The following is a 24279-nucleotide window of genomic DNA, read 5'->3' as shown; positions in this document are numbered from 1 at the left end:
GGGTGGAATCTTATTAATTGTTATTTTTAGTGAATTGTGCTTTATGAGTCAGTTTTGAATTTAGTTCGCTTTATTTGTATTTTACTTTTATTTTATTTATTTATCTCCCATTGAAAATCCCCCAATTTTGTTCTACTAATTTGGAAAGAAATAATTTCCTACCCGCTCCCTATGGAATCGACCCTACTTGTCATTGTACGCAAAATTAATATTTTTATAGACAAATCCGATATATCGGATCAAGCAAACTCTTCGGGAACAGGGTGAATCAAGCAACCTATTGCGCACTTAGGGTCTCTGCTCCAGTACTTGGATTTGGTCTATAATTATTTAATTGAGGTGGTAATTAGGACTTTTTAGTAATTATTATTGCACAGGTTCGGCACCTGTCAATCTCTGACCATTGAGCTCGACCAAGTCGATACCCGGTCCGATTCTGAAAACATAAAATCCAAATTACAACTGACTTTCATCATTACATTGATCATCCTTGCATGTAGCTATAATGGCTAAATCATAAGCTCTAGCTATGTGGCTCCTATCTACATTAACAATAATAACCTGAGTGAAAACATGAGACGATACTAAAATATGACCAAGTACTGGTCTTAACTTGCAGGGGAGAATTCCTGTCTTCCTGAGGTTCTGCAGATACTTCAAAAGGCCAATACACTCTGTTTTAAGCAACTATGGAAAGAGTAGCATAATCTCCTGGCACAATTCATTGGCTTCCAAGCATGCTGTTGCCACCTTCTGCATAGACGATTCCACATAGACTCTTTTAGCAACCGTGCAACAACCTATTCCTCCAGGTTGCTGTAATATACATCTCGGTCACCCCTTCCTGGTTGCTTTATCAATGGATCCATCCAATAACACATTGGCGTCACATTGCCCTTCGATCTAGAGTCGTAGTCATATTTCATTCAGAAGAGTTATGTTTCTACTTGACTTGTTTTGGATCTTAATTTCAACTGGAGAATGATCCTCTTGCATAATTTTATTCGTTCTCCTCCGAGAATGAGCAGGAATTGCATTAACTGAGCTGCTTCGTTTACTGCAATATGCTCTGAATCTTTATTTTCCCACAGTAACGCATTCCGTGTTAGCAAAATCTGCGGGAGCATAGAGATTGATTGCATAATTTGATTAGTTGATGGACTGACTGAATCCACTGCTGAACCATTTCATAAATGTTTTTGGCAGTCTTTGATCCAAGTCGAAACAAGCCACACCTTCTTGACAAATTCGTACTCTATATAGTTTCCTCTGCCTTGGCACATCTCACACATAGAGCTGTAACTGAGCATCCTCTAATAAATAATGCCCTGTTCGTTGGACACATGGTTCGCCAACTCGGCCGAGTCCGTTATGACTCGGCCGAGTCATAACCGGAACGGCACCTGCCGTTCCGACACCGATACCCGAAACACCGATTACACCATATCCGATTTGAATCGCTCTGAATCAGCCGATATCCTCCGAATTAGCACCGTGTAGCAAGATAACGGCCAAATTCTCGGATTCAACTCGGATATGTACCGGTAAATAAGTTAAATAGCAACTGGGAACCCAAAACTAAACAAAAAAGGAACCGACACGAAAGGACACAAAAGGCATCAGCTAGCTATGGCTGTTGCAGAGCTTTTACAAAACCAAACAAAACTACAATTACCAAAGGTGGTCCACAAACTCCACACGGTTGTTGCAGTCTTTTCCCCTGCTTTATTTTTTCATTTTTCAGCCACAAAGACAAGCTTTAGGGAAAAGTGGGGATAAAGAGAACCATACCAGCAATTCCTCCGTAATCCATCAGCTTCACTCCAGAATAAAAGTGACGGCCGGCTGGAGAAACAAGTCGATTGGTTCTTCAATTTCTTCATCATCCGGCTGCGGTTCATATCTGTCATCGTCCGGCTCACATCTGTTGACGTGTGGCTGCAGCTCACATCTGTTGACGGCCGGCTGAAATTTCCATTGGAGAACAAAATATTGTTCAATGAGCCGGCTCTTCAATTATAGAAAGGGAAAGCAAAAGAAAGAGAAAGTGACGGCCGGTTCTTCAATTTCTCACATCTGTTGACGCCTGGCTGCGGCTCACATCTGTTGACGGCCGGCAGAAATTTCCATTGGAGAACAAAATAAGAGTTCAATGAGCCGGCTCTTCAATTATAGAAAGGAAAAGCAAAAGAAAGAGTAAAGGTGACGGCTGCTCTTCAATTTCCACATTATCTGGCCGTGAGGTGAAAAAGTGAGAAACGGAAATTGGGGAAAAAAATGAAGGGAAAAGTCAAAGGAAGAAATGGCTAAACTGAAGGAAGACTCCAGTGATGTGCGTCTGCACTAAACAGAAGATGGGCTTTTGTACCTAAGCCAGCCATGGGGAAAAAATTGAAGGAAAAATTAGAAGCACGTAAAGTCCAGCTTTGGTCCAAGTAATTAAGAGATTAGGCTCCTCATCTTAAACCCAAGCGTCAATCAAAAGGTCCGCATCTTCTTTCAAAATAACTTATCAATTTTAATTTTTTTAATTTAACATTCAGATATGATATTTAGGTATTTGTAAATTTAAGTAATGCATTTTGACATTTTTTACATATTATTAAGTATATGATTAATTTGTATTAGTAGTCTCTTATCTAAATTTTAGTTAGAAAATATGTAGTGATTATTTGGATACATTTTAATGATCATAAATGTAATTTATTTATTTTCATGTATCTCAATTATGTTGGTTAAAATGATTTTAGGTAAATTAATTAGAAAAAGTTAAAAAAAAGAGTTTGTTGCAGTTAGTTAAACAAAAAATTGAATTGGGCAAATTGTCAAAGTATAAATTACCTGGCATAATTAAACTTGATTAGAAAAAATTTAATATATTTAGATAATAAAAAAATTACCTTTGTGTACTGAGATTTGTATTGTATTATGTAACATATGATGATTTTATTTTTATGTATTGTATTATGTAACATATGATGATTTTATTTTTATGTATACTTTTTTATCTCATATAAAATAGAATCAGAACGTACAATTTATTCTAAAATCATTTATTGCTAATGTTATAGGCCTTTATGGTAATGACAGCATTATTTTATTTAATAATTAGTAACTATATATGATAATGTAGGTATTTAGTAAATTTAAGTTGATAATTGTGCTTTTTATGGTATTTTCTATTTTTAGTAATTTTTTCAGATTTTTTGAAAATTTTTATATGCTATAATGCATGTATCACCCGATATTCATCCGATATGCCGCGACGGATGTGGAACAACTGAGACCGCGACGCGACCGAGATCCGCGACGGCGAACCCTGGTTGGACAAGCATTTTGAAGTAGTCTCCATATAAAATAGTTGCAACCCTACAGGAACTTTTCAGGTGCCACATTACTTTCCAGACCCGCTGTTCGTGTTCACGAGATTGATCCAGTGAGGAAGCCTGAGCTTCCTCTCAAGTACCAAAAACTCCAGGCAAGGTGATACCCAGTTTTAACTGAATGGCTTCCATGCTTTTTGAAATCCCAGCTGTAGCAGCCACCTTAAGAGGAAATTGGACTCTGGACTGATAAAATCTTGTTTACTACTACATTGGAAGGCATGTCTAGGAAACATTAGGTACATTTTGGTTCGAAGATTCGGTAACTTTTTATATCAAATGCATACTAGTCGACTGCATCTTCTGGTCTGCTTGGGGCAAAGATGGCAGTTTAGAATGCCGGACGCCTACGCCAGCCTCATGAAACAAGAACCAATGACGAAGGAGAAAGAATAATCCTCTAATGAAAGGATATTCACAGCTTCCCTGCACTCAGAATCTTTAAAAGCAAAACTGGAAAACTAAAACCAGTAGAACTTTTTTATTTTTTTTTAACACTTGCTTCAACAACATAGAGTTCTGTGCTACAGATAATTGATTTCAAGTGTATAGACAGACATTCACAGAGAGGAGAAAATTGGAAAACCAGGTAAGGTTGCTCCAGCATCTACAATAAAAACATTGCCTGATATATACTCAGAAGAGTCAAGGATTAAATATCGAATAACTGATGTCAATGCTGGATCTATGGTGCCAAATGTTCCTAAAGGGACAGTTTTAAGAGTAACGTTCTTCAACCAGTCTTTTTGCATGAGCCCCTCAGTAATCTCAGATTTGAAAATTCCAGGTGCGATTGAGTTCACTCTTATTTTGTGCTTCCCCAGCTCCAATGCCATAACCTATTTATGATTTGAACAAGCAGCAGAAGAAAAGGCTAAATAAAAAACGAAAAATCTTTGGTTCATAAAGGGAGTGAAAGTCAGAAATCTGAAGTAGTAAATCTAAAGGGAGTGAACATTTCAACACCAAACACATCATAAATCACTCACTAACTGCAGGAATAAGAAAAGAATTCAACTAGAATTTGAGGATCTAAAACAGAATATGTAACAGCCCTTTCCAGGTAAATCAAGTAACTCTAGTACACAGATCTTTTTATTAGAATTTAACACGAGATATCTCTTTTACTACCCTTACATTTAACACTTATTTGAACTCCAGACAGCAAGAAACTTAAGCTTCGTTGGTTAACAGAAGCACTTTGGCATACGACTGAGAACTTACTTGATCTTTTTGCATATGGCTATTTAAGAGCATAATCAATCATGTTTACTAATTTAATCACAGGCCCCACGCCAGATACAGCCCAAGATAATAGCCAGCTGAGCTTCATTTGTATATGAAGCTGACGCAGTCCCATTAATATTTTTTATAATATCCCTCATATGCACACAAACAGAAAGCATGCTGTACAGATCTGATAGAATCTATGAGATTCTTGATGGCAATCCAAGAGCAATCAACTACTTCTAGCTAAATTCAAGCTCATGGCAAGTCAAATACTGGTATTTTATCCATCAGAATTTAAACTGAGGAACGGTCAAGGATGAAACCTTTGTCATTGTGTTAATGGCAACCTTTGCTGAGGCATATGCTAAAGCTCCAGGCAACTGTCCACGATCAAGACCAACAATGGAGGATATATTGATGACACATCCCCCTCGCTTAGCATCACGCATGTGTATGCAGACATACTTTGACACCAACCATGTTCCAGTCAAATTTGTCTTAATGATATTATTCCATTCTTCCTCTGATAAATCCAATGGAGTATGCACACGGCCTGCAATCCACATAACAGGAATAAGAAGTACGCAGGTTGTGGATCTCAGCATGTTCAGCCGTGATATTCAGGGCTAATTATTGTACAAAGAATGTAAATTCAATGCAAAAACGATAATGCATGTAAGAAACTGGAAAAGTGACGCTTCAAGAATTTGCGGAAGCCTAAATTTATAGCTTTTCATTCACAGTGCTCAACAAACTCCTCACTTGGAATGGTTTCTAGACATCCAGCATTCACAAGCATAGAATACATTCTTATAATAGAACTCCAACTGATATAATGAAGTGCTCAATAACCCTATGAAGCTAGATGGATCAAAACTAGCAAAGCATAACTTGACTATCTTAATTCTTAGCAGGGCATTGCAGTAAAAGAAATCGAGGATCCCTGTGTTATCTATTCTAGTCAAATGAAAATGAAAACTACAACTTGGATTCTCCTTTAAATCACTGGTACTCTATCCAATGCAGGTACAGCAAGAAAAGACTTGAAGTAGCCAGAATTTCTTAACATAATTCGCTTCCAACTTGTGGTCACACATGTGTCTCGATGAATTGCAACTGCTAGCATAATCAAACTTAAATAGGTTGAACTTTATCTAAGCAGAGATTTTTGTACAACATCAAGAGCGAAATACAAGGTCAAAGCGTACCATTTAAAAAATTATACATGAAAAGAACATGTAACAAAAGTTAGTGGGAGGTCAACATCTTTGAAATGAACCTCCAAATTGCCGATCGATTACATGCGAAAGGGTACCTTTCAGGATAAAAGAACGATACCCTTTTAGCGGACCATATTTCCACTTGGGCATAAATGATAACTTTATCTAACAATTTTGTTTTCAGAAATTCCGTAAAAAAATTTTGGTGTAAGCTAACACACGAGTTGATTGCATCTTCTACTTCAATTTAGGCCTACAAAAATCCAATACTCAATGTGAATTTGTTCCAATTTAACTTCAATTGAGTTCCAAAAGTATCCACCAAAATCAATCTAATCTCCCCTTCTGAAAAAGGCCACAACTTTTCCTTCTAATTCTCAATAGCTGAAACTTGCACAATTTAAAAAAAAAAAAAAAAATCTTTAACCATCATGCAAAATCAAAATCTCAGTTCGAACTTTGGGAATTAAAACTTTGAGAACTAACAGCTGCCAAGCCCAGCTAACCAATAAATTCAACTTTTTCTTGAATACCCCGGTACCAAAATTTTCCTTTCTATATTCCAATTAAGTTTCACACATGATTTAAAAAGTGAACAAAAGTTCCATTAACAAATATGATCGAAGCCATCACGTAGCAAAATTTCCTGCTAGTTTGATTGATATAGCTAAATGGAAGTGCGACTTCCCAGTTTGGCTGCTGGACTTAGTCCATGCAGATTCAGTTGAGCAGTTGCTCTAAGTATGTACTTTGTATGGGTTAATGATATGTTATCGTTCTGTTAAAAAAAAAAAAACACAAATATGATCGAAGCGCTAACACCAAAATTTAAGCGTTTTTTAAGCAACTAATCCAAATTCAAATGAGCAAGAAAAAAAAAAGAGATAACATTGGAAAGCCAATTCTACATGAAAAACAGAAAAGAAAAATCAAATTGTCGGGAAAAATAGGAAAAAAAAAAGAAATACGAAATATCACCTCTAACACCGGCATTATTCACAAGAGCATCGATGCGTCCAAACGCGTCCCAAGCTTTCTGAACATCGGCTTCAATGGCCGGTCCATTGGCACTGACGTCAAGCTTGATCGGCACGGCCCTGAGTTCACTCGTTTTAGACTCGTCCGAATTAAAACTCATTCGGTTGATCTCATCACAGAGGGTTTCAAGCCGGTCGATTCTACGAGCGGCGGCAATGATTTTGCAGCCGGCATTAGCCAAGTCGAGACAGAATTCTTTCCCAAGCCCGGACGACGCGCCGGTTACCATCACCACTTTGCCCCTCAGTTCCTGCCATGGCTTCAGCCGGCTCGCGACTTGGCTCGTCATTTCCATATGGCCGAAAGAGGAGCCGGAGTGGGGGGATTAAATAGTCTTAAGTAGAGAATTCAGTGGGTTCGCACCAAGTTCTTGATAGCTACTGAACATTCCCAAAAAGGTAAGAATTCAGCGGGCTCGTCCCAAAAAGGTAAGACGCCGCCATTTGATCTTGAAGGTGGAACCTAAGGGTGGTTAGGTGTTGGCACCTGGATTTTGCTCCGCAGATTTTGCGCATGTGATGTGATGATAATCAACTTCGTTTCTTCTTCAGTGGAGAAAATGAGTTTGGCCTCTGATGGGGAGAAAGAAGAAAAGGTTGATTACACACCACACGGCACGAAATTGGGCTGGGCGAACCGGGTAAGAAGAAAGAATTTATAAGTGGAATGTGAAATCAATCGGACTGTACAGTAATGTAATGTACTCGATGATTATGTGGAATGGTTCAGATTCAGGAATCGATATCCATACTGTACTGCTAGGGTCATTCATGAAGACTGTACGGAAATGTAAGGAAAAATAAATAAAATAGAAGGTTACTATACTTAAATGGTCGTTTTAAATGACAAGGTAGGTATGTGTAATTTTTCAAATCTCAGGGGAGCTCAGTGAAATTTTCAAAAATCTCAGGGGAGGTTTCTGAAATTATCCCTACTTAAATTTATTAGAAAACTATAAGAAAACAAAGAATTTTTTTTTCTAACACCCTTGTTTGAAAAATCATTTTTTCCAAAAAATTTTTATGTTTTTCATAAACACATTTTTGAATCATCTTTTAGCTCACATACATCAAATTGTGACAGTATATTTTTGTACAAAAATTTCAGAAAATAGCAATTCAAACAGCAACACATAGATAATAGATTAAACATAGTTAACTATCTCGCCCGAATAGACCAAAGAGATTTGTTGAAGAGAGATTAGGGGAAAAATAAAGTAAAAAGGAACACAACGCTCGCACGCACATAGCAACACAATTTAAACAGGTTTGTACACAAGGCAAATATTTAGGTAGAGCTTATGTACTGGCTCACTTACAGATTATGCGATTACTTAAGAAGGGATCCATGGTCTCACAAGTTCCATTTTACTCCATTTTGGGGTGAATTGATAATTATAAATTTTGTTACCCAATTTTTAAAAGCAGTTATATTAAGCCTAAATTTTTTTTTGTACTATTTATCAGTCAATTACATCCAAGGGCAAACTTGTAGAAAATGGAACTTGTGAGGTCTCAAGGGCCTTAAAGAACCATGTCATTGTAGTGATTTACGGTGGTGTATTAAAAAAATGATAACAAGTGACGTATGATGCTGTAGAAAATAATATGTTTTATACATGGTGTACGGTGAAACCATTTGCTTTAATGTAAAACATCTGGTAAAGAAGGTCTAATGTCTATTGAATTATATATGAGTAAAGCCTCTGATCGAATAAAGTGTGTGTGTGTAAAAAAGGGCCTAAAAAGGAAAAACTAAACCCATCAAAAATTTGAAGGAAAAAAAGAAGGGGAGAATTCGATCGATAAATTCTAAAATGGCTTCCCCGGCTGCAGCTCGAAGAAATGGAGGGGGCGTTCTTCAGCTGGCGTTTATCCACACAAAATTTGATGTGATTTTGGGTGTATGCTTTCAAGACAATAAGGTCAATAGATTATCTTGGAAGTTTTTGGAAGGAAAAATTTCTTTAAGGCCCAATGACAGTTGAGAATAGGGAAAGCCCGCTCAAACAATAATAACAATCTTTGGTATGATCCAGTTATAGCTTTTGAGGCTATTTCAGATCATTTGAGGGTTGGTCAAATATTTTATGTTGTCCAACCTTGAGTGGGTATATGCATGAAATAAGTATATTAAAATCATGTGGTCCATTAGAGGTGCAACCGAATCGAGTTTTTGACTTAATTGAGTCGACCCTCTAGTTTTATGAATCTCGAACTCGACAAATTCAAAATATAAAGCTTGAGATTTGAATTGAGCTTGAGTTTAGAAAAATTAAAAAATAATAATTATTTTATTTTTTTAAAAATTAAATAAAATAATAATCTTTCTTAACAAATAATAAAATAGTAAGAATATATATGTAATTTTATCATTAAAATAATATATATATATATATAATCGAGTTGACTCGCGAGTTAACGAATTGAAATTTTTGAACTCAAGTTCGACTTGATTAGCTTGAACTCGATGTTAACCGAACTCGAGTCTAGCTTGGACTCGAGCTGCTTGCGAGCGGCTGAATTTGTATGTAGCTCTATGGTCCATGTTACACCATGTATAAAAGATTTTCTAGTGAATAAAATTTACCCATTCATAATTTGGGGGGAAAAATCACTTTATATCTAAAAAGTAAGTAAAGGACAAATCAAACAAAAGTAACAATTATGGATATAATCTAGCTATAGCACTTGAAGCTACTTAAGCTCAGCTAAGAGGTCAGCGAGGGGATGGGTTGGGTGATACTGAGAGAGGGAGTGCAAGTGAGAGATTTGGGCTCGAAATCACTTACACTTAAAAAAATGAAAAGCTTATTTAAGAATTGGTCAAGAATTTATGGTACATGAAGGTATGCTGTAGAATTTTAGTTTTTCTCAACTTTAGTTTTAAATAATTTTATTAGCAAATGTAGTTGGATCGGATCATTCCAAGGTTTCTAAGCTTAGTCCCAGAAAGAAAAGAGGACAATTTTTTTTTTTTTTGGCACTAAAAGAGGACAAAATTCAAAACATGCAAGTAGTATCCAAAGTATGGTTTCAAGTAAATATTATTTACTCATCAAGAGAAATCATGTCTTCTCAAACAATAATAACCAAGAAATAAGAAAACACCATTAAATGACAACAAAAGGTTATAAGGTATAGAGAGAGCCATGAGCTACAAATTTTTATTTTTTATTATTCAACTTGCAGTGAATACTAATTTGATCACTTTGCAATTCTTGAACTTTAGGATCAAAGTATTTTTAAGAATCACATTATGATATACACAAAAAAAAAAAAAAAATTGGCTTCACATCCTTCTTTCTAGAATTGCTTATGTCCTGTCAAGATTGCCTTGCTTGGATTGCTGTTTTCCGTAGAAAAATTTTGTCATTTTCCGTGAACACATTTCCCTATTACCTTTTTTCCTCACATACATCAAATCGCTACAGTAATTTTTCCATGAAAAATGACGGAAAATACAATCCAAACGGGAATATTTCAACCAAATAGATTTTTGAATCTCTCTATACGGCAACACACACAACAGGTATGACATTTAATCTTTTCGTATTGGTGTTAGTGCCTAACCTGTGAATCCAAAAATGTTATCGGATTATCAATGTGTTAACCACTATTCTCACTACAATACTTTTAGTTTTGAGTCAATCTCAGATGTTAAACCTCCTTCTTTACAAACTTAGTTTAGGGGAACTCACGGTAATACCAATTAACACAAATTTCTATAAAAAAAAATTTGAAAGATATTTTTGTGTATAGTCATTTGCTGTTATCAAAATTCCAAAATCCGTCCAAAAGCATACTCTATTTCATAATTTCTAAAAGTCAGGTAATCTTGTTTATAATCTATATTTTGACTTTTTGCATTAAATTCTAGTAGGATTCGTCTTTGCATAGTAGTACTATTCTTTTTATTAGCGTATTATACTTTGCCTTACCCAAATGTTTAACCAGAATCATCATACAATGATAGGAAATCAAGTTTCGGATTAAAACCTGAAAAGAACTAAATTAGGCACAGACTTGGACATAATCATACATATGATGATAGGAAATCAACTTTTGGAATGAACCTGAAAATAACTGGATTTAGTCTTCATATTTTGTTGCTTGTTGTAAAAGCTGGAAAAATCTGCAGGTGTATCTTCTTTTTTTTTTCCTTGATGTCTCTATAAACTTGAAGGATATCGTGAAATTGCAAGTTATTTCTTGATATAATGCGGATTTGATGTCCTGTTTGTGTTTCACATATAATAGGAGCAGTCCTCTTGATTTTGAAATTTCTTAGGAGCAGGTTATTCAAATCACTTAGAACTTCACCAGTTAGTTTAGATTAGACAGCTAGACGTTATCTTAGATTAGACAGGTCATTCTTGTTGCTTGTAGGTTACAGATATAGCATCTTCGTGGAGTATTATGAGTGTTTAAGGTCCATTGGAGTCCCTTCCAATCAGCAATTGCCTATATGTGGTGCTTTAGTGGGTCTCCCTTAGATTGCTTGTCTTAATGCTTTGTAAGAAAGAAACAAGAGTTTACGAGAGGTGGTAATAGCTAGGCCCGCGTCGTCGAGTGTTTCCCCTCCCCTTTTTCCCACATTGGTCTGGTAAAGAGTCGAGTGTGAGTGTTTAAGATCCATTGGAATCCCTTCCAAGTCAACAATTGCTTAGATGTGGTGCTTTAGTGGATCCCCCATAGATTGCTTGTCTTAACGCTTTGTCGGAAAAAAAAAAGGTTACAGATATAGCATCATATTCTACTCTAAGCTGTGTAGATCATGATACAAAAAGCACACAAATTGTTTAAAATACATATGGATATGCTGTGTATCTTTTTTTTTTTTTTTTTGGCATCCTAATACACTCTCACTTATTCATGAGCTTCCTAAGATACAGTTGATCCCAGAGTCCTACTTAATAAAAGATGTCATCCGAGTAATCCTTCGATTTTCATAATTATTTCTTTATAGAAAATCTTTTAAATAGCATCAAACTAGAGTCCATACATTAAAATTCAAAGTGAAGAGAAAATGGGAACTCCCGGTAAAGTATATCCAGCATCCACAATGAAATGGTTGCCTGATACATAGCTTGAGGAGTCATGAATTAAGAACCGAACAAGTGATGTCAAAGCTGGGTCTGTTGTGCCAAAGGTTCTTAATGGGACTGTTCTCTCTGCCACATTATTAATCCAGCGCTTTTTTACAAGCTCTTCGGTGAATTCAGACTTGAAAAGTCCAGGGCTTATTGAGTTCACCCTGATTTTGTTCTCTCCCAATTCCAGGGCCATTATCTGTAATTCCAAGGCCATTATGATTAGGAAAAAAAAAAGTGATTTGATGCCCTATATACCCAAAAACAAGCATTGTACACATATTTTTTTTTTGGAAATCTTAATCAAACATTAAAAAAATAAAAATAAAGAACATATTAGAATATAGGAATAATTTCACAAACCTCCCCTGAGGTTTTTAAGAATTACAGAGAACTCCCTTCGGGTTTTAAAAATCACTTATACATCCCCTACTTTTAATGTTTAGTAACAATATAGGTCCAACAAGATAGATTTTCTTACAAAAATCCTAAATTATCCTTTTGTACAAAACTAAAAATAAATATAGTATATTCAATTATTTTCTTTTACACTTTGCATAAATCAACAAGTCCAATCTTTAAAAACCATCCAAACATAAGTTCTAAAATCAAGTAGCCGTGCAAAAAATCCTAAATTGCATATAAAATATCAATACTTGCCATGCAAAAAAAAAAAGAAGAAAAAAAACACACACACACAAAGCCCATTGATAACTAGTTGTACCTAAAATTAAATACCAATGCTCAAATACATTTTTTAATACAATCTAATCTGATCTAGAGCCGTCATTACAATTCCCTTATAGCCTTAAAAATATTAATATTTCAAAATTAGAGAATAAATTCTACTTACTCCATAATAAAATCGTAATAAAAAATATCTAATACAATGAAAGAAATCCTTATGTAATTATTGACATTTTATAAAAGTTTTTCTTGGCAACAAACAAAATATGACAAATTTTATATCTTTAGTTCTTCTTCCTATTTCAATCATCAATTTTATTATTTATTTCTCTATCATTGCGAGTCTCTTCATTTCCTTCTAATCTGACACATAATCTGCTCTCTCCGTTGCTTTTGTAAATTTTAGTTTGCTAATACCCGTAAAATTGAAAGATAACAAAAAGAGATTATATTAATTAAAAAATAGACAAGGGATAGAAAAATAGAATTTTTTGGATTTTGTAAATTTATTGCCTTAATGTTAAATTTGTCTACCAAGTGGATGGCATTATAGGTATTTTACTATGTCAAGGGAGGTAAGTGTAATTTTTTAAACCTGGGGGAGTCGAGTGAAATTGTTAGAAACCTCAAGGGAGGTTCCTGAAATTATCCCTAGAATGTATGGCAAAGATGATGATACATGAAGCAAAACCTCTTCAATCTGCACGTCTTGTTAAGACAAAAGTTTTTGGCGACAAAATCAGTTTTTCATGCTTAACTCATTGATGGAATTAATTAAATCATATTAATCATACCCTTGTCATGGAGTCCATGCCGGCCTTTGAAGAACTATAGGCAACAGAACCGCGCATTTGCGCTCGGTTCAGCCCAGAAATTGATGAAACATTAACAATACAGCCACCTCTGCATGCCTCACGCATATGCCTACCAACATACTTGGACACTAGCCAAGCTCCAGTCAGGTTTGTTCTCACGGTAGAATTCCATTCATTTTCAGTAAGATCCAGTGATGAACTTATTGAACCTGTTACAGACAAGGAAGCATCAAAATTAGCAAGATTACCGGTCTATATGAGGATTTCGAGAACCAGCTACTAAATTAAAACCTGTCTGTTTCTTATTCAACTTAGGTAGATGAAGATGCGTTCTGTAATTCTGTTAAACTAGTTTTTTGATTGATTTAAAAATCTACACTAATAACAGCAGATACATGCATCAGATGTTGCAAATTGAATGGATCTCTTTCCAATGCATCAGATACAGCAAGTGAAATGGATCTCTTTCCAGACTGAAAATTTTAAAAAAGTAAAACTCTTGAAAGAACAGAGGTCTTAGATTCTAAACCACTTTTCCCTCCCTGTTTATTAAATTCCACCCCTTTCCTGCTAGAACTTTTTTTTAAAAAAAATGAATCGATAACCAGGATAAATTTGACTTAATAGTCGTGTCCTTTTTTAGTGATTTTGGAAATTTCTGTTGCATCAGAGATGGCATCACCTTTACCTAGTGACTGTGGTGCATGGCATAACCATAATTCAAATAGTATATAACATAACTTGCATACCTCTTACACCAGCATTGTTAACCAAAGCGTCAATATGTCCAAATGCATTCCAAGCCCTTTGTACGGACGTTTCAATGGTGGAGGCATCAGCTGTGACATCAAGCTCAACCGCCACAGCTCGAGTAGAATTAGGATCCAACTCAACCGGAGATGACGTGCTTGGAGAGGGAAATAGTTGGTTGATTTCGTCACAGAGAGACTTGAGCCGCTCGAGTCTACGGGCGGCTGCCACGACCTTGCAACCGGCCTTGGCGAGGTCTAGGCAAAATTCTCTGCCAAGCCCAGAAGATGCACCTGTGACAAAAACAATTTTGCCGTCCAAGTGACTCCATGGTTCAAACTGGACGCGGTCTCCCATTGTTGTTTGATGCGTGTCTTGTTCAATTCCTGGGGTCCCTTTTATAGAATGTGTGAACGTAGTTTCTTGGTACTAGCAAGACTTCAGCGCGTTTCTCGTACTTGCAGCACATGCATCATATGTTTGGGATTTTTTTCGTTTTCTGAGTGACCTGAAAAATAAGTGTCTGGGTTGGGGTAAAGATAAGGAATTCAATCACTACTTGACTTGGTATCTTTAGTTGGACATCAATGACAATAGATGCACTCACCACAAGTTTTAAACCTTACCCGTGAGAGTGAAAGGGATGGATTGGCCGGTACAGGAAGTGTAAGTGAGAAATTTAAATTCGAGATTTTTTACTTACACTGAAAAAAAAAAACTCACATGTGACTTTGGAGCTGTTGCTGGATAATTATAAAGGAGCAATAGCTCTATCATAAATAGTTGTTGCAAGCAATGAAGATGATCGAGTAATTGAGACATTTTTCCTTATTTCATTTCAATTTCAATAAAAAAAATCATGCTTCTTTTCTTTTATTTAATATGTTTAGGAACATTCAACAATGTGACTTTCTTTCATAAAATTTGAATAGCTTTTTGTTTTCCTTGTTGATAATAATTATATCAAAATCTTATTTTCTATATTTTTTTATTTTTTTTTTGTTATTCTAAATCTATTGCCACATCACTTTAGCATAAATTTTTTAACTATATAACTAAAAAGGAAACAGAACCGGAATCATAAAAGAATCCAAACCTTAACCAAGGGTAGCCAAAACTAAACACGGAGATGGGGTTTAAATAGCACTAGTACGAGAAATTTAGTGGAATTTATGTACTGGTTAATTAGTCACCATATTTGAAAGGCTAACACGGACCAAGGTCTTGATGGCTACTGATAAGATACCCAAAAAGGTCAGACTCCACCGTTTAACCATGAAGGTGGACGTGAGACTTTCGCATGTGATGATAATCAACTTACTAAAAGTTGACAACCAATCACCGCAGATCTAAATAGTGCTTTTACATTGGAGTTTTTGGAAGAAAAAATTTTCAAAAGCTGCAATTCAAACAGGGTCTTGCAATTTTTTAGAATTTTTATAGAAAAATATACCATAGTGATGTGTTGTATGTGAAATAAGAAATATAATTAAAAAAGTAATTCTTATATATACTAACAGTGTATACATTATTACTGTTGAATGCATGATATATGAGCAAATTTTGAATTTTAAATTTAAATTCAGATAAGTTCTCATACAATTAATGGTGATGGTGTATATATTATCAGTATATAAAAGATTAAACCAATTAAAAAAATATATAAAAGGAATATCTTCAAAATATTTTTGCCTAAAATGTGACAATCTAGACAAGAATTAGTGATGTGATATATATGTTTTTAAAAAGAGTAATTAAAAATGCGTCAAAAGAATATTTTAAAAAATTTTGTAATATATTTGCTATCCAAATGGTATGTAACATGTAACAAATAGATATAATGACAATAGCATATGAAAAATATTATAAAAATAATCAGACTTAATGCATACTATCAACAGTATGATAAATTGACAGAGAATCCCAATTAGTCTATCTGGCAATGTTATGCAGTGCACAAAATGACGTAAATTTTTCATGAAGTGACTTTTTTTTCTTTTTATGTCTATTGTCTAATTCGTAAATCATCTATTTGGTGAGATGCGTAAGAAGTGGTGTGTAACCCGTAATGCTCGCTGGTTATAACCTGCAATACTTGCTGCCTATGTGAGTTGATGTGTGCCACAAGCAGGGAGATGTGCAAAATTAGGTGACAGAGTCCAAACTCTGAACTTTACAAAAGATAGAGAAAAAGAAGAAGATTTGAGAATGGAAATAATGGTATAATGATCAATCTGATTAATATTTCTATCAGTTAAGCGAGATCTTAAGAACCTAATTGTTAGAAAATTAGCAAATATATATGGATAAATCTTTTATGTACTGTCAGTATTTACATTTACGAGCTTAAATATATATCATATATATAAAATTTGGTATTTAAATTTAAATTGAGATAATATATCGTGACACTGATAGTGTAAAAGAGGTTAATTTAACAAATACATTGTGACCGGTCGAAGATATCGGATCTACTTGAGTGCTCGGGGCTCTCAAGATGGTAAATGACAAAAATGTTCAAGATTGGATCACAAAATCCCTGGATGGATAAGATGGATCCAGGACAACCATTTGCCTTCTGGGTCGGGTACCCGCCTCATGCAAAAATAAGGTCCGAATTAACGGCCTTAAAGCTTTGAATAGCTGACTTTGACCAAGGTCTTGATAATAACTAAGGAATTGTTTATTAGGATTTCGAAAAGGTTAGGCGGGTCCCTTTGAAGTCAACATTTCAAGAATAATAAGAGACAGAGAAGGGTTGTTGGCATGTGCGTTTTCAAATTGAACAACCCAAGACTTGTTCTTATTGGAAAACTTATAAGTAAACAAAGAATTTTTTTTTTGGTCTAACATCTTTGTTTGGAAAATCATTTTTTTAAAAATAATTTTATATTTTACATAAATATATTTTTTAATTAATTTTTATGTCACGTACATCAAATCGTTACGATATATTTTTATACAAAAGCTCCAAAAAATAACAATTCAAACGACAGCATTTAGATAATTAACTATCTCTCCCAAGTAGACTGAGAAATTGTTGTACTTTTTATTTGTTTAAGAAAGATTAGGGAAAAAAGGCGCGTGCACACATAGCAACAACAATTGAAACAGGTTAGTACACAAGACAAATATTTAGGATTATGCGAATACCTAAGAAAGGATCCAGGACCGCACGGGTTCCACTTTACTCCATTTTTGGGTGAAATTCAGTTATAACAAATCTAGATATTTGTTATAATTTTTTTTAGTCAATTACATCCAAGGGCCTTAAGAACTATATGTCATTGTAGTGATTTACCATGGTGTATTAAAAAGTGATAACAAGTGATGTATGACACTATATATATATATATATATATGTATGTATAATTTTTTGATAGATCACTTCTAACTTTGGGTTTTCATTGTGCTTTTCTCGCATGCGTGCTAATGTCCATCACCTCTGTCTCATATTCATTCCTACTTAATGGAGCTAAATTTGGTTCTATTATTCCTCTTTCTCCATAATTATTTATTATTCCTACGGAAGCTATTTCATGTCTTTTACCAGGAGCAAGTCCATTGGGTAGGCTAAGAGGGGTGAAGTTTGGTCGAGCCTGCCCTATAATTTCACATTAATCGTTTTTGCTTATGGTAATCTCTAATTTGGCAAAGCAACATTGGGACACGCTGGCATCTCAAAGTCCCTACTTCACTTATACGAGACTATGGCCGGTTTGGATGGTGAATTTTTTTGGGTGCTTGTATAAAATTTTGTTATAATTTACTGTAAAAATTGTAAAAAAATTTTATGCATTTGAAGGTTTGGAGGAGAAAATTTCTTTTTCCTTTTTCTTCTTTTCCTTTTATTTTTCTTGCTTTTTCTTTTTCCTTTCTTCTTTATCCTCCCTTCCTTCTTAATATTTTGCTAATAATACAAATGGATCCGTGGTACCACATTAGTTTGGAAACCCCATACAAGACTGGTGTTTCTCTTCATTTGGTCAAATGTTCAAATCTTGATTGCTAGTCACAAACAAACCCTTCCATTGCAAGAGTAGTTGTTTTGCATCATCAGCAATCAATAAGTGACTACTCTATTGAAAGATTGCATTAACGCTATCTCATTGCTCTTCTATTAGACTTTCTAGCCGCCCTTGAAGATGGTTTGATTTGAAAGTTAAATTAGCTCAATATACTAATATCGCCATAATAGATAATGAATTTAGAAAGAAATCAAGCTTAATGAAGGGACAATTTGTTAATCGAAACATTGACTAAGAGTGCATTTGATAAAATTAAAGTTCGAAATCTAAAATCAAAAGTTTGAATACATTAAGTTATTGAATTATTAAATATTAAATATAATACATTTGATTGCATATCACATTCAGTGATAAGTGAATAGCTTATCACTTAAATTTGGGAGCAAGTTTTGCCTAAGAAATTTAGTGCCACTTAATTAATTCAGATGTTCAATTTTTGTATTATCAAATGGTCTGAATATATTAAGATATGAATCCATTAAATTTAAGTGTTAAATTGGGTTATTAAACAGGACCTAAGGTTGCTGCACAGTATGTATCCCAAGCATATCCAATTCAAACTCAAAGGTGGAAAATTTTAGGTAGTTCAAATATCTGTAAAAGTTGATGGTGTGACAACATTTAACATACCACAAAATATGTTCCTAGTATAGCAATGCTAAAAGATTTACAATTCCTATGCATCGATAATTTTTTCCACTTAGAAAATATGCAGTAAAGTAATGTGGTCCATATCACACCATGTATAAAATTTCATTGGTGTGTAAAGTAAAATGTACCAATCTGTAATTTTGGGTTGTAATCCTTATGGATTGTTTTTTCTTCCCCTTTATCAAGGCTTCAATCTAGAAAATAGATTTTCTAGTGGTTGTAGGTGATTCCTTTCCAAAGCTCAATAATAACCTGACTATGAGAGCACAAGTAAGTAAAGTCGATAATTAATGACTAACCAACTTGAGGAAAAATAAAATAAAATTCATGTAATGACAATTTTCAAGCAGAAGCTTGACGAATTGTTTATCATCTCTTTTTTATTTTTTTTTTGTCATTTGAGGCTTCAATTTAAAATATAGGCTTTCTAGTAGTTGTAGATAATTCCTTTCCAAACTTCAATAGCAATTTGAAAATGACAGCATGAATATGTAAATTTTAGGGCTAATGATTAACCAACTTCAGGAAAAAAAAAATTAAAAATCAAGCAATAACAACTTTTAATTGAAAGGTTGACGAATGTAATGACAACTTTTAATGAGAAGGTTGACGAAACTAATGGGCATTTAATATAGCAAGTGCATATACATCAGTAAAAACAATTGGACACTGGGAAAATCTGACGCTTCAAAATGCCTGAGTTATTAGAAAATTTGATGTGATTTTGGATATAGGTTACAAAGACAATAAGGTCAATAGAAAATCTTGGAACTTTTTGGAATAAAAAAATCTCTTTAAGGCCCAATGACGGTTGAGAAAAGTGAAGGCCAGCCCAAACAATTGTGACAATCTTTGGTCCAGCTATAGCGGTTGAAGCTATTTCAGGTTGTTTACCGGTTGGTCAAAATTTTTATGATGTCCAACCTTGAGTGGTCGTCTGCAAGAAGTAAGTATATTAAAGTCGTGTGGTACATGTTACACCATATATAAAAGGTTTTTTGGTGAATAAAATTTACTCATTCATAATTTGGGAAAAAAAATCCCTTTATATCTAAAAAGTATGTAAAGACCAGGTCAATCAAAAGTAACAATTATGGATATAATTTAGTTTACAGCACTTAAAACTATTTAACTTCATATAAGAGGTTGGGGAAATGATGGATTGGATGGTATAGAAGGAGAAATTATAAGTGAGTGGTCATGAGTTCGAAATCATTTACACTAAAACACAAAAAAAAAAAAGAAGAAAAAAGCCCATCTAAGAGGTTGGTCAAGAATTTATGGTACATGAACGTATATTGTAGAATTTTATTTTTTTTCTGAACTTAGTTTTAAACAATTTTCTTAGCAAATGTAGTTCGATCATTCCAAGGTTTCTCGTTGAGAGATGAATTTGATGAAAGTGGAAAGTATCCACAATAAGCTTAGTCCCTGAAAGAAAAGAGGACAAAATCCAAAACAAAGACCGTAAGTTAAATCATTATAGGCACGTGTAAGTAGTACCCAAATTATGCTTTCAATTAAAAAGTATTTGCTCATCAAGAGAAATCATGTCTTCTCAAACAATAATAATAACCAAGAAGTAAGAAAAGACCGTTAAATGACAACAAAAGGTTATAATGTATAGAGAGAGCCATGAGCTACAAATTTTTATTTTTAATTATTCAACTTGCAGTGAGCACTAATTTGATTACTTTGCAATTCTTGAACTTTAGGATCAAAGTTTTTTAAGAACCACATTATGATATACACAAAAAAATTCAAAGTGAAGAGAAAATGGGAACTCCTGGGAGAGAATATCCGGCATCCACAATGAAATGATTGCCCGATACATAGCTTGACGAGTCATGAATTAAGAACCGGACAAGTGATGTCAAAGCTGGGTCTGATGTGCCAAAGGTTCTCAATGGAACTGTTCTCTCTGTCACATTATTAATCCAACGCTTTGTTAGAAGCTCTTCTGTGATTTGAGACCTGAAAATTCCAGGGCTTATTGAGTTCACCCTGATTTTGTACCCTCCCAATTCCAAGGCCATTATCTGTAATTTCGCGGTATCACCATTAAACATACGAGTGTTATGAATAGAAAAATAAAGAAAGAAAAAAAAAAGGTGACTTGAGGTTGAGAAATGAAGAGATAGAAAATGGATACGATATCGGTATGTATAGGATTAATTTTATATAAACTGTCAGTGTATACATTATCAGTATTAGATATATGTCATATGTACAAAATTTACTCATGTGTTATCTATTCAATCGTGATGCCTTGTATACCTAAAAATAAGCAATGCACACATCTTTTTTATTTAAATCAAACATAAAACAGAATGTTGTAAAAAACTCGTCAAAAAAATTGTGAAATTCGATTTATTATACCGTTAATCCAATTTCATGAATTACCTATTGGCAAGTTACGCAGCCTTCCTTCTGGAAGTTAAGGAACATTGGTCATAAACAAAATAGTCCCAATCTTCACTGGCAACACAAAAGTTTTTGGCAACAAAATCATTTTTTCATGTTTAACTCATTGAAACAATTAATTAAATCATATTAATCATACCCTTGTGATGGAGTCCATGCCGGCTTTTGAAGAACTATAGGCAACAGAACCGCGCATTTGCGTGCGGTTCAGCCCAGCAATTGATGAAACATTAACAATACAGCCACCTCTGCCTGCCACACGCATGTGCCTACCAACATACTTGGACACTAGCCAAGCGCCAGTCAGGTTTGTTCTCACGGTAGAATTCCATTCATTTTCAGTAAGATCCAGAGATGAACTTGTCGAACCTGTTACAGACAAGGAAACATCAAAATTAGCAAGATTACCAGTCTATATGAGGATTTCGAGAACCAGCTACTTAATGAAAACCTGTCTGTTTCTAATTCAACTTAGGTTGAAGAAGATGCGTACTGTAATTCTGTGAAACTAGTTTTTTGTTTTTCTAATAAATAAAAATGCCGTCATTTGATTGATTTAAAAATTTACACTAATGACAGCAGATAGATGCATCAGATGCGGCAATTTGAATGGATCTCTTTCCAATGCATTAGACGCAGCAAGTGGAATGGATCTCTTTCCGGACTGAAAATTTAATAAAAGTAGAACTCTTGAAAGAACAGAGATATTAGATTCTAAACCCCTTTTTCCTCCCCTCTCTTTCCTGCTAGAAAAATTTTTTAAAAAAGAAAGAGCCAATAACTAGAGGAAATTTGACTTAATAGTCGTGTGCCCTCTTTTAGTGATTTTGGAAATTATTGTTGGATCAGAGATGGCATCACCTTTACCTACTGACTGTCATGCATGGCATGGCCATAATTCAAATAGTATATAACATAACTTGCATACCTTTTACACCAGCATTGTTAACCAAAGCATCAATGTGTCCAAATGCATTCCAAGCTCTTTTCACTGACATTTCAATGTTGGAGGCATCAGCTGTGACATCAAGCTCAACAGCCACAGCTCGAGTAGAATTAGGATCCAACTCAACCGGAGATGACGTGCTTGGAGAGGGAAATAGTTGGTTGATTTCGTCACAGAGAGACTTGAGAGGCTCGAGTCTCCGGGCGGCTCCCACGACCTTGCAACCGGCCTTGGCGAGGTCTAGGCAAAACTCTCTGCCAAGCCCAGAAGATGCACCTGTGACAAAAACAATTTTGCCATCCAAGCGACTCCATGGTTCAAATTGGACGCGGTCCCCCATTTTTGTTTGATGTTTGTCTTATTAAATTCCTGGGATCCCTTGTATAGAATGTGTGAACGGAGTCTCTTAGTATGTTAGCAAGACTTCAATAAGTTTCTCGTACTTTCAGCACATGCATCATGTGTTTGGTCTTTTTTTTTTTGGGTTTTTTGAGTCACCTTCAAAATAAATGTCTGGGTTGGGTATAGGTCCGGAATTCCATCACTACTTGACTTGGTATCTTTAGTTAGGCATCAATGACAATGACAATAGATGCACTCACCACAAGTTTTAAACCTCACCTATGAGGGTGGGAGGTTGAGTGATACAGGAGACAGTGCACAAGTGAGAAGTTTCGAATTCGATACTCTTTACTTATATTAATATGTCATTCACACACACATACATATATTAATAATGTGTGACATGCAACCAAACAAAAAGAAAGAATCTAAAGTAAAAGGGAATAAAAAAGAAAATCTGGAGTAATTATTGAAAATACATAAAAATATATAAATATAAAAGTATCAGGATAAAAATCAACATAAGTCAGAAGTGTGAAAAGTAGTCTATTAGTAGACTAAAATTAAAGTCTTTTAACGTGATGTTGGATTTTAGCCGTTTTGTCGTTTTAATAGTTTGTAAAAGGAAATGAAAAAGACCGAAAGATTGGGAAAAAACAAGGAGCGGATTGCGGGCGTGGAGATAATAAAAGTAGTATGAGTGAGTTTGAAGAAGTTAAGTAGGACTTTGCTGATGTGACATGGCTCAAGTGGTGAGTACACTCGAAGCCTCGTCGGCATATACGTTTTACTTTATTTGTATATATTAGATAACTATGTTAAAATGGGGAATCTTAAACCTAAGTGGTTTAACATCCTCCTATACATCTCTCAAGAACAACTTTGTAACTCAATTTCATGAAATAATGCAGGCTCGATTTGGATTTGCCATTGCATTCATCTGCTCTGAAATATTCTTTAAACACAGCAGTTTGCCAACTATTTTCCTACATTTTCAATGATGTATATATCTCACATGTGTAATATTCAAAAACATATTTTTCTAAATATACTACTAAATAATGGGATCCAGCCAGATTTCTTAGGAAGTTTGAATATAGTCAATGGCATGGTCCTTGATTTTGGCCTCTTGAATTATATTTGAGGATGCTTATGGTTTTCTTTAGTTATTTTCATATGAACTTTAGACCATTCTCCGGAAATTGATTAGCCATGGTATCACAATTTGAGTTTTTTTGCCAAAATAATCTTTTTTTCCAAAAAAATATTCCTACAATGGTTCAACTCCAATTTTTATTACTAATCTAATCTTCTGACCTTATTCCCTAATAAAGAGCAACCTCCATCATGCTTTCTATATCAAATTCTTCAAGCTCAATCAAATTCTCGTTACCACCATTATTAACATAGGAGGTTCCAAACTCACAGGTATCCATCCAAAATAAAAGCATAAGACTCCTTTCCTCAGCCCTAATGCTATTTCCCCATATTGCCGCATGCATGATGAGTTCCCGTTCAATGCAATATGACAAAATCAAAACTAAAACTCCAAAAAGAGTTAATTTAATGACCAAGTGATGGAGAGTTCTGTACGAACATACTAATAATTTCAATTTTGCTAGGTTTGTAGTGAGTTTTCCTTTTTTTTTCTTTTTTATTTTTAATAGGAAAGA

At 34.6% G+C, this 24279-nt stretch overlaps 3 protein-coding genes across 3 annotated transcripts; all 3 read right to left on the bottom strand.

The window, feature by feature from the left end:
• Nucleotides 1-3837: 3837 nt before the first annotated feature.
• LOC113695352 (uncharacterized) lies at nucleotides 3838-7530 on the bottom strand. The gene is made up of 3 exons (XM_027214408.2): nucleotides 6812-7530; nucleotides 4937-5166; nucleotides 3838-4222 (listed from the first exon to the last, which is right to left on the bottom strand). Exons 1-3 carry the CDS (start codon nucleotides 7164-7166, stop codon nucleotides 3944-3946), a joined length of 864 nt encoding a protein of 287 aa, XP_027070209.1. The 5' UTR covers nucleotides 7167-7530; the 3' UTR covers nucleotides 3838-3943.
• A 4094-nt stretch (nucleotides 7531-11624) lies between these two features.
• On the bottom strand, nucleotides 11625-14581 carry LOC113695351 (uncharacterized). The gene is made up of 3 exons (XM_027214407.2): nucleotides 14215-14581; nucleotides 13445-13674; nucleotides 11625-12162 (listed from the first exon to the last, which is right to left on the bottom strand). Exons 1-3 carry the CDS (start codon nucleotides 14570-14572, stop codon nucleotides 11884-11886), a joined length of 867 nt encoding a protein of 288 aa, XP_027070208.1. The 5' UTR covers nucleotides 14573-14581; the 3' UTR covers nucleotides 11625-11883.
• A 5914-nt stretch (nucleotides 14582-20495) lies between these two features.
• On the bottom strand, nucleotides 20496-22744 carry LOC113696573 (uncharacterized). The gene is made up of 3 exons (XM_027215971.2): nucleotides 22247-22744; nucleotides 21458-21687; nucleotides 20496-20933 (listed from the first exon to the last, which is right to left on the bottom strand). The coding sequence occupies exons 1-3, from the start codon at nucleotides 22602-22604 to the stop codon at nucleotides 20655-20657; spliced, it is 867 nt and encodes a 288-aa protein (XP_027071772.1). The 5' UTR covers nucleotides 22605-22744; the 3' UTR covers nucleotides 20496-20654.
• Nucleotides 22745-24279: the final 1535 nt, after the last annotated feature.

The sequence above is a fragment of the Coffea arabica genome, chromosome 6e (assembly GCF_036785885.1).
Source record: "Coffea arabica cultivar ET-39 chromosome 6e, Coffea Arabica ET-39 HiFi, whole genome shotgun sequence".
Lineage (NCBI taxonomy): Eukaryota > Viridiplantae > Streptophyta > Magnoliopsida > Gentianales > Rubiaceae > Coffea > Coffea arabica.
The sequence above is the reverse complement of the archived record's forward strand: the minus strand, read 5'-3'. Positions and strand labels throughout refer to the sequence as shown.

What these genes read in the sequence shown, in the direction of transcription:
- LOC113695351 (XM_027214407.2), bottom strand. Translation starts at nt 14,572, where the DNA reads ATGGGAGACCGCGTCCAGTTTGAACCATGGAGTCACTTGGACGGCAAA. An exon ending in TAACAATGCTGGTGTAAGAG is followed by an intron (nt 13,675 to 14,214) that starts GTATGCAAGTTA and finishes TGTCTGTAACAG; the next exon opens with GTTCAATAAGTTCATCACTG. An exon ending in GCATGGACTCCATGACAAGG is followed by an intron (nt 12,163 to 13,444) that starts GTATGATTAATA and finishes TTGGAATTACAG; the next exon opens with ATAATGGCCCTGGAATTGGG.
- LOC113695352 (XM_027214408.2), bottom strand. Translation starts at nt 7,166, where the DNA reads ATGGAAATGACGAGCCAAGTCGCGAGCCGGCTGAAGCCATGGCAGGAA. An exon ending in GAATAATGCCGGTGTTAGAG is followed by an intron (nt 5,167 to 6,811) that starts GTGATATTTCGT and finishes TGTGGATTGCAG; the next exon opens with GCCGTGTGCATACTCCATTG. An exon ending in CCATTAACACAATGACAAAG is followed by an intron (nt 4,223 to 4,936) that starts GTTTCATCCTTG and finishes AATCATAAATAG; the next exon opens with GTTATGGCATTGGAGCTGGG.
- LOC113696573 (XM_027215971.2), bottom strand. Translation starts at nt 22,604, where the DNA reads ATGGGGGACCGCGTCCAATTTGAACCATGGAGTCGCTTGGATGGCAAA. An exon ending in TAACAATGCTGGTGTAAAAG is followed by an intron (nt 21,688 to 22,246) that starts GTATGCAAGTTA and finishes TGTCTGTAACAG; the next exon opens with GTTCGACAAGTTCATCTCTG. An exon ending in GCATGGACTCCATCACAAGG is followed by an intron (nt 20,934 to 21,457) that starts GTATGATTAATA and finishes GCGAAATTACAG; the next exon opens with ATAATGGCCTTGGAATTGGG.